This window comes from Dipteris shenzhenensis, chromosome 24 (assembly GCF_047967505.1).
Source record: "Dipteris shenzhenensis isolate YYH24624 ecotype China chromosome 24, Dip_SZ_1.0, whole genome shotgun sequence".
Taxonomy (NCBI): Eukaryota; Viridiplantae; Streptophyta; class Polypodiopsida; order Gleicheniales; family Dipteridaceae; genus Dipteris; species Dipteris shenzhenensis.
In genome coordinates this window covers 32,848,931-32,869,812 of record NC_141619.1, presented here as the reverse complement: position 1 = coordinate 32,869,812, position 20,882 = coordinate 32,848,931, and the positions used below count along the sequence as shown (strand labels likewise).

The 20,882-nt window shown below is 48.1% G+C and overlaps 1 protein-coding gene across 3 annotated transcripts in view; it reads left to right on the top strand.

Annotated features, from left to right (window-relative positions):
* The window catches only part of LOC147886507 (nicotinate phosphoribosyltransferase 2-like), an 80,797-nt gene that overhangs the window by 24,025 nt on the left and 35,890 nt on the right, over window positions 1–20,882 (top strand). For all 3 annotated transcript variants that reach the window (XM_087395345.1, XM_087395344.1, XM_087395346.1), the window contains exon 7: window positions 18,428–18,529. In XM_087395345.1, coding sequence (XP_087251471.1) covers window positions 18,428–18,529 — 102 coding nt within the window. The remainder of the gene's footprint in view (window positions 1–18,427; window positions 18,530–20,882) is intronic.

The following is a 20,882-nucleotide window of genomic DNA, read 5'->3' as shown; positions in this document are numbered from 1 at the left end:
CAAAATGTTCCATTGAGTTGAGAGGAAGTCCTCTCTTTTATAGAATGGGAGAGAGGGTGGCCTAAATCAATGGCACCTCTCCTACATCAAAGGAGACAACTCCTAAATCATAGGAACTCCACAAACATAGGCACCACCCCATGTGGGAGCCTTTGCATTACATCATCACCTGTGTCATGGTCTACGGTACTAAGTGTGCCTCTTCTACACACACACACACACAACCATATGACTGCTAGTGGATGCACACATGCACCTAGCAAGCCCTTGATCACACATATCCCAACATACCTTCCCTCAAGGATTTGCCTCTTGCTATGTCAAGGATACAGCTAGTCACATAGTTTCTCATGCCATCTCATGGTGGTCAAGGATAAATCTATGGCTAGGATCTCATGCTAGCAAAGGTGCCCAAGGATCAAGGTTTACAAAAATGGGATAGACCAAACACATATCACATGGCCTACATCATATGGTGACTAGAGGTGATTTACAAAATACAAAACACAAAACACAAAACATTCTTTTTGGAGTACTATTCCAGGCAGAGAACCTCAAAAATTGACCAAGTGATGATAAATAAATTTCAAAAGACAAAGTGCTCAAAAGGCACAGTCTTCACTTCTACCACAAAGTTTGATTCTTCATTTGTTGATGGAGTTCTCTCTTCAACCAGATTTGTCATGGTTTTCTTCTTCTCATTGCAAAACTTCTCTGAATGACTGTTCTTGCCACAATAAGTGCAAGGATGGATCTTGTAGCAATCTTTTTCAAGATGATTGGTCTTTCCACAATGCTTGCATGTCTTGTACTTGCTCTTTAATGAAAACTTTACTGCAAGTGCTTGTGTGTGCACTTCACCCATTCTTGAAGTGTTCTTTCTCTCTTTCTCTTGTAGAGCACTGATGATGCCCTCTAGTGTGGGTTGGGGAAGATTCTTCAAGGTAGTCACAACATAATCATAGTCTTTAGGCATACTTTTCAAGAGCACAGCCATAGCATCATCTTCAGTAACTGGAGAGTTGATTGAGGCCAATTGTGTCATAAGACTTCTCAAAGTATTAACATGAGCTGCAACATTGTCTCCATCCATCTTAAGCTCAAAGAACTTAATTTTCAAATTCAACTTAGAAGTATGAGAGCTAGCACCAAATAACACATCTAACTTATGCTAGGCCTCAAAAGGGGATTCCAAATCTGAAATATGATGCACATAATCATCTCCCAAACCTAATGCAATAATTGCATAAGCTTTCTTTAGCCTTTTAGCATCTGTAGGTGTAGTTGAAGAAGAGTCACGTGCCTTCCCTTTACCTTTGGTTGTGGTGGATTCATCTTCTTGAGATGATTGATTCCTTGACTTGACCAAGTCCCACAAATTCTCTTTCATAAGCACAAATTTGATTTTCATTTGCCAAAGTGTGAAAAGCTTGGCCATTGAACTTGTCTATCTTAAAGGTGGCCATGAGAGGGTCTTACCTTTATGTTTAGGCAGTGTGTGCTCTCTTACAAATGGCTTATGAGTCTCATCCATACAAGTGTATATTGCAAGCCATAAAATCAAAAAATCCTAAACTTTTTGCATCAAAATAATAAGATGGTTTATGTGACTTTTCCTTCACAAGTTTTGTTACCTTTCTATTGACGTATCTAGATGCTTGTTTCTTCTTCTTTGGTTTCTCATATGAAGCATTGGAAGATGAACAAGAGCTAGGCATTATTAACCGATAATTTTCTGTCAATAAGTCATCTCCAAGCTTGCATCAAGCATTCAAAAATAAAAAAAACCCAAAACTGAAGAGTAAAAAACAGAGTAATTTGGAGGGCTTCATTCAAGCTCTATGAAGCATAATTGAGAGGGCTTTTAATGCGCATTTGAAGACCTTATACAGAGATTGTCCACCTAGGAGGATTGCCCAAAAAATGCGCAGAATCGCTCATGACAGTAGCGCCTTCTCCGACTGGTCTTTTGCTTGTTTCTCCTTACTCAGCAAGCATTTGAGCTCAAATTTCATGAGCAGCAAGCTCATAGTGTCTCCCACCCGTGGCTAAGAGGAATTAACGAAATATTGCGTCTGTAGGTGGAATTGCTTGAAAGTTCGGCGAGCTGAGACTGTGTCGGCACGGGCAAACGAAGCAAAATTTCAGAGAATGCTTGGTGTCAAAGGTGCGCCCCAAGTAGAGGATACTTCAGCTCAGAGGGCTCTGGGAATGGTCGCTTAATGGAGTAGAACGGAGCTAAGCAAAATCTGGAGAGAAAGAGGACAGAAATGAAGAAGAAGGTGGAGGGTGGAGAAGAAGATGATGAGGTGGCATATTGAAGCTCCAATGGGCTAGAGACTCAAGGAGTCTCTGATACCAAATGTTGGAGAGTGGGAGAGAAGATGGACATCATGGAAGAGAGTGTGGGAACCAAATGGCAAAATGTTCCATTGAGTTGAGAGGAAGTCCTCTCTTTTATAGAATGGGAGAGAAGGTGGCCTAAATCAATGGCACCTCTCCTACATCAAAGGAGACAACTCCTAAATCACATTAACTCCACAATCATAGGCACCACCCCATGTGGGGGCCTTTGCATTACATCATCATCTGTGTCATGGTCTATGGCACTAAGTGTGCCTCTTCTACACACACACACACAACCATATGACTGCTAGTGGATGCGCACATGCACCTAGCAAGCCCTTAATCACACATATCCCAACAGGGGTACACTGCGCTTGCCAGGCTTAAGCAACAATGCTTTCACTCGAATAATAGTGTGCCGGTTTTTAAAAAAGGCATGCTTGTGCTAGTTGGGCACGGCCGTTAAAAATGAAATTGAATATCATGAGCTTATAATCACAACCAAATAGAATGAGTGCATAACCAAGCCACAGGGGAAGGAACCCCCACGGTGTGGAAGATGATGTGCTGTCAATAAGAAAACCAAGAATTGTGTCACCAAAGGTAAAGGGCACAAACTCTATCCTCATGAAATCAGCCAGAGGAGAGAGAGTTCCTCTGGGCGAAGCACATTGTCGGAGTGCATAAGATCCCTACATGCAAAAGAACTAAGGAGACGGAAGCCGCATCTTTCCCTCAATCAATGAAGATAGATTGGAGAACTAGTGTGGAAGGGGGCTGCTTGGACAGCAAGACACGGAAGAGGATCTGAAGGAACATTATCACTAGCCTCGTCCAAGGGCAGGTTTGGGGCATCACTGGCCATGACTTGAACATGGTCATAGGCATCACTAGCCATGACCAGAATTGGAATATTACTAACTCCGACCAGAGTAGGGTCCGAGGCAAGACAAGGGGTCTCCTAATTTGTAGGTGCCAGAGGAGCGGCACCAACTTTAACTGCACCCAAAGTGGGGCGACAGGTGAGGGACGCGCAATGGGTGCCAAACGTGTAGGAGTTACCAAGGGGATCTCTATGACCAACCCAAAAGAAGCTCCAATTGTAGCTAGGAGTCGATGATACACCGGAGGCAAACCTGGGAATGTAATGAAGAGTGAAGTCATCTCCTTGTCCTCCTCTACAAGGTCGAATCCTCTTGGAACCAAGCACAAAGGGATTAGCCTTGAGCATTTTCTCGTGTCTCTAGGAGATTCAGAAGCCACCTGAAAGAAACCTCGTCTTGAAAGGTGTGGGTGAGTTTCGAGGTAAGGCAACAAGCATCGAGTTCCTAACCTGTGATCTGGACCCATGAATGTGTGCAAAGAGGGTGGTGGAGCTCTCGAACTCCACATCCTTTTGAAGCTGCAATAGCTTGTCTTTTGAAAAAATATACGTTCTCGCGGCTAGTGGATGTGGGTGAGGATTGATTGAATGGGTTGCCATTTATCGATTGAGGGTGAAGGCTGATTCAAACAATAAAATGCTCCATTTGTTGGTAAGAGGAAATGGGAAGGGGCTGAGGGAGGGGTAGGGCTGAGAGAGGAGCAGATGAGAGAGATGAGGGTAGCATTAGGCAGCGGCATGAGGGGCAAAGAGGCAGGCGAGGGCAGCGTGTGGTAGAAGCAATGTGGAACAGCCAATCTGGGGGGGGGTGGAGCAAGGGGAGAGGACAGCGGGGCGGAGATAGGTGCGGAAGGGAGAACTGGCGAGGGAGCAGGAGGCAAGGGGGCTTGCTAGAGCAGCAAGGGGAGGGCGACGGAGAGCTGTTGCAGCCTAGAAGCTATTGATTTTGACAAGGGATCTACAAGAGATTGAATATTGAGTCCCATAAGTGACTATTGGAAATATGTCCCTTAAGCTAATAAATGAATACCAAAGATGATTGAAATTGTCAAGTGTGAGAGCTACCTTTAAACATTTGTTTATGATAACATGAAAGGTAGCTAAATATTGAAATGCACTAAAGCTAAGAGCACAAAGTTTCAAGAGAAAACCAAAGAATCTATAAGATTTCAATACCAAGATTTATTCTTGAGTTGTTGGTTATGTGATACGTAGCTCTACAGCTGATAATGGAGATTAGAGGACTTATGGCAATTCATTCTTGATGTGGCTTATATCAACTCCCAGGTAAGAGAAATGAGGACATCTTACTTTTGATTGTTAAAAGGACTTGCATGTCCTATGTTTCACTTTTTGGATGTAACTTTGCTCAAAGGATAGTTTTGAATAAAGTACACAATACCGAGCTTTGGCTGTTGAGCCTGAGTCTCAGCTCTCAACATGATGACAGCTCTCAGATAGCTAGTCTTTGGGTTATATCTAATTTCTCTCAGATAGTTGCTAGTCTCTGAGTTATATCTGATTTTGATTTTGCTTAAGATATTGAGCTCTACGGAGTTCTCACTTTATCAATTATCAATTTAGCAGTCTTAGCACTCAGCAAGGGCCTTAGCGCCCTTTGCTCCAGCCCACTGGGGCTTGTATGAGATCATCCTTTTTGGTGTACTTTGTACCTTGTCCCATAGGCCCGCGAGGCCTTCCGCGAACGTTCACATTTCTCTCTCTCCCTCCCTCCCTCCCTCCCTCCCTCTCTCTCTCTCTCTCTCTCTCTCTCTCTCTCTCTCTCTCCGTACAGCCCGTCCATACCTTCTGTCATCCGGGGCTCACTCCAACTACTTCAACCAGCTCTCTTCGTACAGCCTCTCCCCATACCATACGGCCCGTCCGTACCTTCATCGTCAGTACCACAACGCTCCGTCTGTACCTTCGTCTTCATCGTCCGTACCACAGCTCGAAGTCGTACCTCCGTATCTCCCCCCATTAATATCTCTCCATACCTCCCGTCCGTACCTAGTCCTAGTCCTCCCTAACCCCGCGTTGGGCTAAACCCCCAACCCAACCCAGGGGTTAGGTTAAGCTAGGGGGTTCACCATACAGCCAATTATGGACTAGCCTACCCTCTTCTCCAAGTCCCTCTCAACTCCCTTAACTCCTTCAACATCCATCAGGACTCGGTACTCTACAGTTGCAGCCATGACACCCTCTCCATATGCACGGAATTACCAACAAGAAGGCTCAAAACGACCCATCTTCGGGCAACAGGATCAGATTTTTTATCTACAACAGGTAGTGAGAGAGCTACGATTGGAGCTGGCAGAAGTAAAGGCTCGACTTCACATTTTGGAAGGGCCTGGTAATTGATGAGGCTGTAAAATCTTGTAAGGATTCCCCCCCTACCCCGTAGCTAGTCTCTACAGTCAAAGATCTTGTTCACACTGAAGTACAAACTACTAAGAAGAAAGTGATTGTGGAAGTGGACAACAAAGCAAGTAAGTCTGATATTCAAGCAGAGATTAAAGAACACGAAGCTAGATGTGATAATGCGCTGAAGATTAGAATAGGGGGACTTCTAGAAGATTGGTACAAAGAGGAGGACACATGTAGTGAAATATTGACAAAGATCAAAGCAAGCTTGCCCAACATTGAATGGGGAATGATGATGATCAGGATGATGATGACTCCAGGCTAGCTTCTATTTTGCACTATAGAGGTCATGCAATCCTTACACTGAAGTCAAAAGATATGCGGATCAAGCTTCTTCGACAATCTTACAAGTTGAAGGGCACCAAAGTATGGATAGTAGAGGAGCTTACACAAGCTCAACTCAAGATTAAGGCAACTGAATTAGCTAAAGTCAGGGCTGCTAGAAAGGATGGAAAATGGGCAGTTTACCGTGAAGGTGTAGCACTTATCAGAGAGTTTAAATCAAAACCAAAAGACTCTCAGTATTAAACTGATGTATGCCTGTTTACTCTTCCAAAATATCATGTAGGTACTCTAAATAATATGGGTTGCCTTTTGCACTCCTTGGGAGCTGCCATGTGCCCTCCCTAAAGCAAATGTACTAAAGGTTTTCTTGCTGTCCCATAGACCTTTTGATCTCCAGTGGACGTTAATAGACTTTCTTTCTCCCGCTAGCCCCTCCGCTCAGCCACTCCCACTAGCCCCTCCTGCTAGCCCCTCCGCTCAGCCTCTCCAGTAACCCCTCCGCTCAGCCCCTCCACCTCAGCCTCTCCCGCTAGCCCCTCCGCTGCTCCGCCTCCCCTCCGCTCAGCCTTTTCGCCTTAGCCACCCCTCCCCTCCGCTCAGCCTTTTCGCCTTAGCCTCTCAGCCTCTCCGCCTCTCTCTCTCTCTCTCTCTCTCTCTCTCTCATTTTCCAATTTGAAAATGAGTGCAACAATAGCAATACGAGAAGGTGGCAAGTACGAAATATGATCTTTGGGGCATATGTGATACAGACAGTACTCTACGGAGTAGAGGTATGGGGTGGGAGTATATCTCCATCAACGTGGAATGAGATAGAGAAAATGCAAAAGTCTTTCATTAGGAGGCACCTGGGCATCAAGGCTACTACACCATACTCTTTGTTACTCCTAGAGACAGGATGTATACCCATAGAGCTACATGCTCTGAAGAGAGTACTCAGATACATCACAAAGGTCAAGTGCATGGATAATGAAAGGCTACCAAAGAGAGCATGGAATGAAAGTCAGAAGCTTCAAAAGACAAACAAGGGCAAGATTTTGACATCCGGATGGGCACAGGACCTAAAAAAATGGTTCAAGAAGTGGGAAGTAGAGGAGTATTTAAACTACTCTTCAGAGGAGATTGATGAAGAGGCTTTTCATTATGACCTGCTGAATGCACTACACAGGAAATGGCAAACAGCAGAAAACAAAGATAAATTTGAGTACTATCGCACATATATCAACCCCGAATATTGGTCAATTTATACAGGAAGGGAGACAACAACGCAGAAGTACATATGTACACCTATAGCAGTGCATAAACGGAGGGCTTTAGCCTCACTTCGCACCCGATCACACCAGCTGCAAATAGAAACAGGGGGATGGAAAAAGATGCCAAGGGAGAGTAGAATATGCCAACTATGTGATCAAGGTATGGTTGAAACAGAAGAACACATGGTAATGATATGCCCTCACTATGCACACATTAGGGAAGAGTTCAATCACCTCCTTGAGGGACATAACAAACTGGCTGATTTGCTGCATAAAGGGTCACCTTCAGCTTTAGGAACATTTGTGTATAAGCTCTTCAAGCATAGGAATCCACCTGAATCCTAGAAGGTGGTTTCTCTTTCCACCCTCCCATCTTCGGGAGGAGCTTTCATGTACTTGTGATATTGTATTGCTCAGGTCCCATAGGCCGGTTTTGGTCTTCAGAGGACGATAATATATTCTTCTTCTTCTTCTTCTCTCTCTCCGGACCTCCCCGCCCGTACCCCTCCGTCTGTACTTCTCCGTTCGTACAGCCCCGTCGCCCGTTAGCAGCCTATCAGCAACAAACACACTAACCCTAACCCCGAGTTGGGCTAAACAACCCGGGGGTTAGGTTCAGCTAGGGGGTTCAACAGGCAGCCAATTATGGACTGGCCTGCTCCAAGTCCCCCTCAACTCCTTCAACTTCCATCAGGACTCGGTACTCCACAGTTGCAGCCACGACACTCTCTCCTTATGTACGGAATTACCAACAAGAAGGCTCAAAACGACCATCCTTGGGCAACAGGATCAGATTTTTTATCTGCAGCAGGCAGTGAGAGAGCTGCGATTGGAACTGGCAGAAGTAAAGGCTCGACTTCACATTCTGGAAGGGCCTAGTAAGCAGGCAGTAATTGATGAGGTTGTAAAATCTTGTAAGGATTTCCCTCCTACCTCGCAGCTAGTCTCTATAGTCAAAGATCTTGTTCACATTGAAGTACAAACTGCTAACAAGGAAGTGATTGTGGAAGCCTGGTAGAGGCAATAGTATTGTCCCCTGATCTCATAATAGGCTGGGCAGGCACGTAGGAAATGCTCCTCTGTCTTAGTCACTCCTAGTGTGCAAAGCATACATATCCGCTGCTTCCTGGGTATGCCTACTGCTCTCCCATCTCGATCCTCAACTGATGAGATGAAACGTGCATCTGGCCAATGGCAATCCTCAGTGCATACAAGATTCCTTTGTCCTCGAGATACCGGGGTCTGATGATGAATCCCTCCTCTGATGCTCTCAAGAAGTGGTTGTGGTAAAACTGGGACTTGGTGGGGAGCTCCTGCCCCCCCCCCAAAAAAAAAGTCCGAGATGTATGGAGCAGCGAGCTGAAGGAGATCTAACTGTATGATACGGTTGATCTCATCTCGCAGGATCGACTTGGGGGGTGCATCCATGCTATACTGAAAAGGGGGGAGCCTGTCATCTGGATATTGTGCATGGTAAACCATGTAGATAGCTGCCCCTGTCTGATCCCACTGCCCTGCCATCTCTTCCCTCCCGTAGCTTCCTCCGCCTCCCCCCCCCCTGCCTCCCCCCCGCCAGCTCCTCCCCCCCGCCATCTCTTCCACCCTCCGCCTTCTCCCTCCTGCCATCTCCTCGCTCTTCCATCATCTCCTCCACCTCCCGCCATTCCTTCCACCCCCCCGCCTTCTTCTCCTCCGCCTCCCATCGCCCCCCTTGCTCCTCCTTCCGCTGCCCCCTCGCCTCCTCTTTGCCTTCCTTGCCTCCTCCTCCCCGCCTTCTCCACCCCTTTTTTGCCCCCTCTTCCCTGCCATCCCCCCCCGACGCCCCTTCGCCTCCTTCGCTGCCTTCTTCCTCCTTCCCTTAGCCTGCCCTCTTTCGCTCCTCTCCTCGCATCTTCTCTACCTCCTCTGACATCTCTCCGCCTCACCCCACCTTTGTATCTTTTCCCTCCCTACAGCAGGAGCGTTTGTGCTTGTTCGGAGAAAGAAAATCTTGGTGGTGACCCTTGGTCTGACGAGAGGGGCTCTATGGCAGCACCCTCAAATCCCACAGCCGTTAAGGTCCTTCTTTCCCCAGCCTACAAGCAACAGGTAGAGCAAGCAGTTCAGTCCCTCCACGACAAGGCGATCGTGGACAGAATTGTGGGCCTCACACCCACAAGGAGACAGGTGCGAGAGTGGATCCAGGTGAGCTTGGCACTAGAGGGTGACCACATTCAGGAGGTCACCATCTATGGAAGAGGCGTCTTCCTCATCCAGTTGAGCTCCCCCAATACTGCCTTGACACTTGTGGAGCAGAGCCCCATCCTCCTTGGCCGGCATTTGGTGTACCTCTTCCCTTGGTACCATGGCTTTACAGTGGAGGACATAGACATGACACACCATGTTTCCCGTTTTCGGGTTACGCTCCACTTCCCGGGGCTCCCAAAGGAATATAGAGCCATCCTCCTCTCCATTGGTTGAGCATTTGGCAGTGTACTGGAGTCTCCTCCAGATTTGGCTGCATCAGTGTATTACCGTCCTCTGGGGGCCGAAATACCGACCCATGGGACCCATAAAAGTCACGATACAAGTGTCTCCTTCCTTTTATGGAAGGGGGGGAGAACAATTATTTTGAAATACATTGAGTAATACAACATTCACGATATTTAAGAACCTTGGCAATATAGTTACCTAGAGTGGCTATATGGCTATGTGAGAGCAAGCTTGCTAGGGTGTCGTGTTCCTCTGTAATATTGTTAAAGTCCCTCCTTATGCAGGCATACTGTGTGCATGTAAGGAGGACATGTGCTTCTATCTCTACTTGTTCTTGGTCACACAGCTTGCAAAATCTTTGTTCCCTTGAGACATCTCCCCAAGCACCTTTCTCTATCTCCAGAGTGTGTGATCGGGTGCAGATGAGTGCAATGCTTCTCCTTGCATTTGCAGGTATGGGCATAGTTATGTATTTTTGTGCATTTTCTTCCTCCTTGGAGCAGGTGTCCCAATAAATGGGATTGACATGCGTACAATAGTACTCATACTTAGCCCTTTTTTCAGCTGATTGCCATTTTTGCTGCAATATTCCCAACAAAGCTTTATGAAATGCCTTCTCATCCATTTCCCCGGATGACATCTCCAGGTAGGATGTTACTCTCCATCTTTGGAACCATCTCTGAATGTCTTGCCACCAACCAGATGATAGCGTCTTGCTTTTGTATGTCTTTTGAGGCCTTTTACTTGCTTCCCATGCTTTCATTGGTAATCTCTGCGACCCCATGGACTTGACCTTCTTTATGTATTTGAAAACCCTTCGTAGTGCTCTCAGTTCAATGGGCCTTGTACCAGTCTCAATAAGCATGATTGAGTATGGTGTAGTAATTTTAACTCCCAGATGCCGTCTTAGAAATGATTTTTGTATTTTTTCAATATCTGAGAGAGAGAGAGAGAGAGAGAGAGAGAGAGAGAGAGAGAGAGAGAGAGAGAGAGAGAAAGAGAGAGAGAGGCACCGAAGGAGGAACATGAGTAGGAGGCCACACGTGGAGACCCACCCCCAGCGGCAGGGGCCACTGCTCAGCCAGGTGATCCTCCTGGGATGGAGATCTAGTGTCCGCATTCACTCTTGTATGAGCAGAGCGAGCCCCAGGAGCTCGCTGTGATGGCTAAAGTTGTGGATGTTAGCCAGGAGCGGATTCAGAGCCCCGACGAGCTTGATCAGCAGGGGGGCCCGTGGTCGCCCCTAATCCCCCCCGCCCCCCCCGTTCCTCCTGGGTTCCCCTCACCCCCTCCCCCCCCCCCCCCCCTCGACCCTCCTGCTATGGTCATCCTCACCACCCGTCCCCCTCCCTCCACCTCCCTCCCCCCCTCTCCCCCTCCCCCTCTGCCCCTCCCTCCACCTCCTTAGCAGGTTCTTCAGCCTCCTCACCCTCCCCTACCTTGACTCTCCTGCCAATGGGCAAGGGTAAGATAGCGCCCCCTTCTGCTTCGTCATCGCAGCATCCCATCCCCTCTCTCCATTCGAGGGGGGGAGCTAGAGGGAAGGGGCTCGTCCTCCCGATCAGCAGCTTCCAATTTTCAGCCTGGGTGTTTCTTACCGCAGGACTTCTGGAGATTGGGACGCTAGAATTATCTAGAGATTCTGGACTCTTACCCTCTACCCGTAGAGGTAACGCTTGTGATCTTGCAACCCCAAAAAGGGGGTTCGATCAACGTAGTGGGCTCCCAGACACACCCAATTTGGAGATTCCAGTTCGCCTCCATAGGGTTGGAGAAGTGGTCCCCAGTGGTGTTTGATGCTATGCTGAAGATTGGCATTGAGCCGGTGTCCACCCTAGGACGCCGACGTACAAACACAGATTACTCGCCCTCCAAACCCCCGACAAAGTCACATAAGGTAGTCTTTCTGGAACAAGCACCCACTCACAGGAGAGCCTTGTTTTCTGCATCCCCATCCTCATGAGCTGGACCATAGTGAGTTGGAACGTGCACGGGCTCCATGACCGTGCTCGTAGCCAACCACAGTACCTTATCCTTCAGTAGGAGCTATAGAGGGTAGTGGTAGGGCGGGCAGTGGACTTCCTTTTGATTAAGGAGTGTATGTTCTCAGCATCGGACATTAGACGGCGACACCACCTCCTCTCGGGGAGAGGCCCGACGGTGTGGTCCCCCGCAGCGCGGAGGGTCTGCATCTTGGTCTCACGGACATTGGCTCTAGAGGTTTATGATCAAAGCAAGCTTATCTCAGGACGGGCATTTTGGATGGGAGAGTCCAGGATTGGGATCTTGAATGTATATGCCCCTGCATGCAGACAGCACCGTCCGACCTTTTGGAGGAGGTTGATAGAGTGTCTTCCGGATGTAGACTCCTGGATTGTTGGAGGAGACTTCAACAACCTGGAGTTTGGGGAGGACAAGTTGGGCGGTACCTCTTTCTCTGAGATGCCAGCAGCAAAGCGGAGCACGTGGGAGTAGTTCATCTTCATGATCAGTGGGGCAGAGACCTATGGCGAGAGACAGAGTTCAGCAAGATACCTGGCAGCCTTCTCTTCTCTTTCAGACAGAGGAGACATGATGGATTGCTTGAGAGGCTAGACCGCTTCTACGTTGGGGATTGGGCACTGCACAAAGGTGCTCTACTGGGATTTTGGCAGGCACCACGATGTCAGACCACTCTCCAGCAGTACTCTACTTAGAGCAGCCCCGCCGAGGTCTTCCCCAGGAGGGGGTCCGCATTCTAGAGGACCTCTTGCAGGATGGGGAGATTCAGCAGGTCATGTGGTAGAGATTTGGCAGCAGTCAGAGACGGCACCTTGCGACGGCTAGGCTTCATGGGTGGCCGACGCGATCCAGAGGAGCAGTGAGGAGTTGTAGACTCATGCCGTTAGATGGAGGAGGGCTCTTCAGGAGTGCGAGCGGGCAATATGGAGAGACCTCGCCTCCATAGAGAGGCTCAGGGAGTAGGACCCAAGATCCCAGTGGCTTAGTGGTAGGTTTGAGAGCGCACGTCTTGAGCTTCAAGACACGGAGATTCGGCGGGCTGAGTTCTCCTATCACTCCTCCCGGGCACGGTGGGTATAGCCGGGGGACAAGATAACGAACCAGTTCTTTGAGACTTCTGGGCCATGATCGGCAAGCACGCGATTGCAGCGTCTACGGGATCCACAGGGCATCATGCACACTAATCCACAGGAGATTTTTAGACCTGACTACAGGATTTTACAGCCAGCTCTTTCAGACGGAGGGGATGACTCCAGCTTGTCTTGTGGCTCGTGAGTTAGTTTGGGACCACGTTCCGACGGTAGTCTAGAGGAGCCTTTCACAGATGAGGAGCTTTGGGAAGCCCCCGAGGCTCTCTCAACCTAGAAGTGTCCTAGCGAGGATGACTTGACTCCGGCCTTCTTCTAGAACTTTTGGGAGATCATCTCCATACCTTTCCGCCTAGCCTGCTAGGAGATCTTCGACACGGGCTCCCTTCCTCAGTCCTTGAGTAGGGGGTGGATTTGTTTGATCCCGAAAGGGGGAGATAGGTCAGACATCCGGCAGTGGAGACCGATCACTTTGCTTGATATTGCATACAAGATCCTTGCCAAGGTCTTGAGTTTGCGGTTACAGTCCCATCTTATTAACATCATCCACGACACTCAGACCGGGCTCATTTAGGAGCGCAACATCCTGGATAGGTAGTTGATTGGTCCAGGAAGGAGTCATAGCCTTTGGCCATCCTCTTGGATTTTGAGAAGGCTTACGACAGGGTGGAGTGGTCTTTCTTGGAGGGTGTACCATGCGGAGATTGGGTTTCTCAGAGAGATGGATCAGAGGAGTTTCTACGCTTTATGCGGGGAGCTCTAGTCAGATGCTTATCGGTGGACACATGGGTGAGGCCTTTCCTCTCTCTTGCTCAGTCCGCCAGGGCTGCCCCCTCGCTCTCTCCCTCTTCTTGTTTGTGGCGGAGGATCTGGGCTACTACTTGAGATCACATGTGGCGGGCCTCACATGGTTTAGGCTCCCAATTAGACAGGAGGAGGAGCTGCTAGACTCTGAGTTTGCAGATGACACGGCCTTGTACGTAGAGAGCACCACAATGAGTTTGGAGAGAGTCAGAGGAGCCCTGGCTATCTATTGTGAGGCCTCAGGTGCGTGGATCAACTGGACAAAATCCATAGGTTTCTTCGCAGGCTTTGAGGAGACACAGGAGATTCGAGAGTCGGGGAGCGACTTTGGCTTCCGCTAGATACCGCGAGGCCAGACAACGAGATACCTTGAATGCCAAGTGGGTATTGATATTACAGCAGAGCAATAGAGCGCCGCGGTCCTCGAGAGTGTTCGACGCAAACTTCTCCACTAGAGCTCGGCCAAACTCCCTAGCGGGCCGTGCCTTAGTGGCAAACCTGGTCCTTCTTGCCACAGCTTGGTATATCGCCTCCTGTTGGTGTTTTCACTGAGGGTGCATTGGGCAGCTCCAACGGTTGGTTCGGAACTTTCTTTGGGCAGGATCGGACGGCACGAGGAATACTAGAGCCCGGGTCGCTTGGTAGACGGTGATCATCCTGTAGGCATTGGGAGGCTTGGGTATCATTGATCCGGAGATGCAGAGCAGAGCCCTCTTGGGCAAGTTGGTTGTGTGCGGCCTCACCCCAGGTGCAGAGCCTTGGAAGCTCCTCTTATAGCGAGGGCTTCCCTGAACACCCCACGCATTGGGGGGCAATGGCAGCATTCACACAGATGGATCTTCTCAGAAGCCCCCTTACGGGGAAGGGTTCCCCCTTGATGAGGAGCCTCCATAGGGTCTGGCAGAGATTAGCAGGGGGCCTCATTCGTGCTCAGCCCCGATGCAGAGAGGAATTCGAGCATCAGCCCCTTGTTTGGGACCCGGAGATCAGGGATCAAGATGGGCGTATGCTCGGGTAGTGGACTCACATTGGGTGGGCCCAGCGAGGCAGCATCGGTTTTTCCATATAGGACCTGGAGGCCTACTCTAGGCACTCACTGAGAGAGACCCAGAGATGGATGGGAGTTTGGATGGGAGTCATTGGTAGATGATCAGAGTGGTGGGACGTTTGGGGAAGGAGTGGCACATTGATTCTCCCAGTATCCCAGAGTAGGATGCCCCCAGATGGCGCCTCTGGCTTCAGGAGGGTAGGCCATTAAGAGAGGTCTAGTGGTATCCAGGAGAGTGGTTCTGGCACTCCAGGGGCGGCCTTGTCGAGCAGGTGGAGGAGGTGCCCTTCTTTTCCTACACCACACGGATTGGCAGGAGGCTTTAGATGGACTCTTCGATTTGGACCCCTTCGAGGGAGAGACATTGGGTGGCCCAGAGAGTGCCACAGGAGGTCTGTTCCAGGTTTTGGATGCGGTTGTGGTCCAATTTGTAGCCGAGGAAGATCTCCTACTTCTTCTGGTTGGCCGCCCATGGAGGCTGGTTGGAGCAATGCTGGTAGAGGGGCAGTGCCATTGTTGCCTTGCTAGTTTTCTGGAGATGATCCCTCATTGCCTCTAGAGTTGTGGCAGCACAGCGAGGATTTGGATGGGAGCCCTCAGGATTATGACCCGGATGCAGAGCCTTCAGAGGGACTACACTTGGGGGATGGTGGCCTGGTTGACTGAGGGAACACGCGTTCCAGATTGATGAGGTTTCCTCAGCTTACCGGATACAGGGTCAGAGCATTCAGAGGATAGAGCTCCATGAGGCGGTCCCTCTTGATAGCCTAACTCCTCATTCTCCTCTGAAGGACAGCGTATGGGAGGTAGTAGCCAGTATCACGGTGTAGGAACATTTGGGTTGCTCGCTGCAGTCTGGTGATGGGTGAGCATCCGGTTCCACCCTCCGCTACCTTGGTCGCCATCTAGCAGGATATCATCTACACCCTCCGATCCACCTGGGAGCGTGGGACCCCAGGCTCTAGGGCGATTGTCGCAAGGCGCGCTCGTTTTTGCAAGGCTTGGCTTGCAGGAGTTCTTTACATATTCACTCGGCGAGGGATTTGCTGGTTGTATAGTCCCCCCACTTGGATGTTAGCCCCAATACCAGAGATCCCCTAGGCAGTGAGCTGGGTTTCTCTGGAGCAGGCCGGTTTTTTCTTCTTTCAGCCTTCTCCAGTTTTTTCCATACTCAGCACCTTTGGGGCTGCTGTTTTGTATGAAGTCTTTCAAGCATTACTAAAAGGTCCCTTTCTTTGCCAAAAAAAAAAAAAAACTATGTAGATATCGGTGCATACCATGTGTCTACTCCACTCTGTGCTAGTTGTCTGAATGACTCCAAGGCCAGTCTTGGTAATCTCCATCGAGGCAAGTCACTGTCTGAAAGATGGCATCAATCTGTAGGGGAGTCATGGTGAACTCTGCCTGTACTATCTCATGTGGAAGTGAGGGCTTACTCTGAATCATCCTGGACCCCGTAGTCACCTATAGCTGCTCAAATTTCCTCCACTCGATCTTTGGTAAGTCACACCCCCAGAAGGGTGCTGCATACATGGCCATCGGTCGCACTAGCATGTCGAAGAGCCAGCTCTTCGTTGGTGGATCTTGAAAGTGTGCCTGGAAGCAGTCTCTCTAGTCAGACCAAAGCACCACGTCCTCGTGTGAGTCGTGCCTGGGCTGCATGGGTCATCGTGAAAAGGGGTCTTGTGAAGACTACTCACAAATATATGTAGGACTGCACTATCTCCACTTGCTCATCACGATAGGTGAAGCTGAGTCGACGAGTCACTACATGTGAGGTGTTGAAGACCATAACCTTAGCCTTCCCAAGGTTGATTGCCAAGTGTCTCTCTTTGCAAAACACCTTTAAGGCCTCGAGATGTCTCTACAGCCCTTCCGCTGAAGACGACATGAGGACTATGTCATCAGCGTATAGCAATATTTGTATCATGAGGTCACCCAATAGTGAACCCTCGCCTCCTAGGCAATCTATGATAGATGTGATCTCATCAATGTAGAGTCTGAAGAGGGTCGGTGAGAGTGGACAGCCGTGCTTCACTCCAATCGTGTTCTTGACCCAGTCCGATAGACCCTTGGGGTACGTACTCTGCCTCTGATTGACTCATATAAGCTCACCACACCCCACATCAGCGTCTTTGGGATCGGCATCTCTTGTAGTCTCCTGATCATGCGGGAACACGGGACCGTGTCAAAGGCCTTCCAAAAGTCTACAAAGCATGTGTAGACTTTCTGGTGTCTGGATCTCGCCTCCTCAATGATAGCTCTCAGAGTGAATAAATGATCGAAGGTAGAATGCTGCCTTCGGAATCCTGCCTGGTCCTAGTGTCCGTTGCCCCCGAGCCTCTGTATGACTACTGAGATCCCTCTCTAGAACCGATCCAAAGTATGACTAATCATGAGGGTGCGGTAATTCCTTGTCTCCATAGGGTCACCGGCTTTGTGTATCGGTACAATAGCGGTGGTGCTCTAAGCGGGTGGGAAGCCATGACAAACAACCTGGTTGAACAACTAAGACCTCCTGCCCATGCGCAAAGTGCTCAGTCCGTAGACCCTCATGATCCTATGCTTTCCGATTTTGTAGTCGACGGAGTGCAGCCCGCACATTCTGTGTGGTAAAATTAACAATTGGTGGGCCTAGGCATAGAGGACATGTCCGGTGGTGTCTGCATTTAGACATCATAGAGGGAACATGCATACGTGTGCCAGACATCTGGGTCAGTGATGGGGAAAATTGGCTTCCTATCCGCTAGGAACCCCCACTCAGTGGTCGGGTCTCCTCTTCGAAAAGATCTGACAATCTCATCCATCCTGTGTCTGAGAGAGGCCTGCCTGCCTCTTTTAGGAGGAACACTTTCTTCAGAGTTTGGAAGGGATCTCCTTTCTTCTCTGATTTTGGCATTTTCAGCCTCATCCCTGGTTATTTGCTAGCTCTTTTTGAGCTTTAATTTCTCTCATGTTTTTATTGACATGATGTACTTTCGCATTGAGCTTGCTCTGCGGTTTTCATTCATACTCAATAGAAGTAATTTTTCGCAAAAAAAAAAGGAGAAAGGCCCGCCTCTTGTGGCGTGTCAGTCGTCGGAAAATCCTTTGTGCCTCAGATGACGTCAGATTCCCTGAGGTCTACTCCTGTATGAGGTAGGCTCTCGCCTCTTTGCACTCGGTATCAAAGCAAGGGTTTTCAGGCATCTTCCCATCTCGGACTCGTGTGGATCGGGTCGTGGGAAAGGATCTGGTGGCAGCGTCCTGTACCATTGAGACAAGGGCGTTTGAGGCTACCCCCTAGAGCCTCACACTCCACTCTCTCTCCTCAACTCCCTCCTATGAGCTGACTCCCATGTATATCCTGTCACCATGGGCAGCCCTCTCTCTGGGCTCTCAGTGTAAAGATCATGTCCCTATTACTGTATGTTTCCAGGAAGCCTCCTGCATCGGACTATAATGTGCCAACGTGTTGACACACGTATGAGGCTCAGGGTCTTCCCTTCAAGTTCGCTGCTCCGAGGACACAGCTGACTGGAGCACTTGCCCGATGGAGGGCTACTTACTGCGAGGAGGCCGGATAGGACCACACATGTTGATAGGCAACATCACTCTGTCGGGTTTCATGTCCTAGCGACACCTGCCTAGCTTATGTCTGGATATTCAAAAATTTGAAGATTTCTGTAGGCTATTTGGGTCAGGTGTAAGCCTAGTATAACCTTTGTAACTGTGCCCAAGGATTTATAACTGTTCATCTCAATTGCATATGGTAATCTTATTGTCTGCTCCAGCATTAAGTACATTAAAGCATCTATCATCTCTAACTTCTGTGTTACCTGTATAGGGTGTTGGAGACATTACAGAAAGGTCTCTTCCATACAACAGTGGATCTCGTGTGTGTGATGATTTTGTGGGACTGACACAAAGCTGGCTTAGCAAACTGCAGGTATACCTCAAATTTTGACAGCTAAATGTGTGTTTCTACTGACATGGATTTCCTTGGTTAAATGGCTTTCCACACATTGAGTTGCTACCTCAAATATCTCTAGGTGATACATGGGGGTGTGTGTGTGTGTAGCAATTCTTGTTATTGGATGGGGAGCTATAGTACAAAAGAGGGTCGTACAAGTCTCTTGAATCTTGATTGTCAAAGGAAGATGCTTCCAAATGCCAGAGAGAACGGTTCCTACATAGGAGACTGGAATGAGACTTTTCAGGTTATCATTGTTCAATAAGCATTGGACTGTGTCTTTGGCAGAGAGATGGGAAGGGCCAATGAACTGCTTTACTTGCATAGTTAGAACTGAACCAATGGCCAATAAGCCAATCAAATTGCGTTCTATGCATCTCCTTGCAATTCTCATTAGTATGCCAAAAAATGAATCTCTGTCTCGATTGACTGTACCCATTTCAATTTATCATGGCCATACCCTAGTAATACGATCATGAAATTTCAATGCTTTTTCTGCTTCCACAATACATTCACCTGCTTGTCCATCATAACAGGAACTCACAGGTTGATGTATAGTAACCCGGGTTCAGTATTGTTATCACCGGCTTGAGTGGAAGTACAGAGCTTTAGGTAGAGAAAAGGAAATAGATTTCTTCAGTGTATTCTGGGATATGAGTTTGATGTTCTCCTTGAATGGCTAAGCTATCTGATAATTTATGCAAAGAAGTAAGAATCTTGAGCAGTGCTGTAGGTTCAGGAGAACGGCCTACAAATCAGTAGCTAACTCGTATGAAATTGTTCAAGTGTGAGGCTTAAGCTCAAAGCCCAAGAGATAATAATGTTTGTGACAACTTTTTTCACTTATGACTGTGGTTTTATGTGGTAGTTCAAGCAGAGACTGCATGTGAGATCTGAAGATGACACATTGGGGCTTGATTGTGGATATCCTTATAGCTCAGAATGTTTCAATAACTGAAAGTATTTTCTTTAAGAGTTTGTTTTTTTCCTTTTATGGTGACTGCATCTCTTCAAAGCTGTAGAACAAAGGAAGACTTTATAATTTGTGAGAGAAGAGGGACTGTATCTCTGTGCCTGAACAAGGCAGGTCATTGGACTGTATGCCAAGTCTAGACTACATTTTCCTAAGAGGAATGAAAGTTTGAAGAAGTTTCACACATCACGTTTGATGGAAGTCGCTGTCATATTTGGGCCTTTTGTTTAGAGCCTTTGATATTTATGATAGCCAAATGTCAAGCCATGACCATAAGTGGAACCCATTTTATTTCTAGTCTTTGAGGTTTGTACTACTTTTGGATGTCATCTTTTCCTAGGTAGAGTTTTGCTTTGATATATCTCCCCCCCTTCCCTACCCTTTTTTTCCTTGTGTTTGTGTTGGTGTTTCTTTTTTTTAGTAAGGGATGGAACGAAAACACACACACACACACACACACACACACACTATGTATGTGCTCTCTCTCTCTCTCTCTCTCTCTCACACACGCTTTTCTCCTTCTCCTTTTTCCTTTTTGTTGTAGGTTTATAGCTTAGTAAGCACTGGGTTACTCTTTGCACTGTTTAATGGCTCTTCTAAACCCCTTGATCTCTTTGTCCCCCCAAACGGCCCCCTCCGCCCCTTCTCTCGATGATGTTAATAGTTACCATCACTTTGATAGCGGTTTCCAGTCCCATAGATCATTATATGATGGACGTAAATGGGGTCTCGAGCGGGCTTTAATAATATCATCTCTCTCTCTCTCTCACACACACACACACACACTTTTTTTTTTTTGGTGAAACTAAAAACATTATATTATGAAACATCCATTTTACAACAGGGCAGTGCTCAAGAAAAGAGCCAATGCCCTATCTATCAGAAACAGTAAAAGAAAAGCTGAATGCAAGAAACATCCAAATCTTCCTCATGCAAGGCATCGAATAAGGACTGCCGCAATGAGGCCCGGAAGAACTCATAAGGGTGCTGAAGAGATGAATTCAGAAATGCATGATTTCGCTGAAGCCAGAGGGTGCATGATTTCGCTGAATTCAGAAATGCATGATTTCCAAATCTTCCTCATGCAAGGCATCGAATAAGGACTGCCGCAATGAGGCCCGGAAGAACTCATAAGGGTGCTGAAGAGATGAATTCAGAAATGCATGATTTCGCTGAAGCCAGAGGGTCCATAAAGCCCAGTATGTGATCCAATGAAAGAAAAGAGAATACCATGACAAAGAAGCTGATAATCTGCCAAACATCTAGAAAAACTTCGAGAACCTGTGTGCTAGAAATCTGAGAGAGAAAAAATAGGAGATCTTGTCCAGAAGTTCTTTGGAATTTGAACAAAACCAC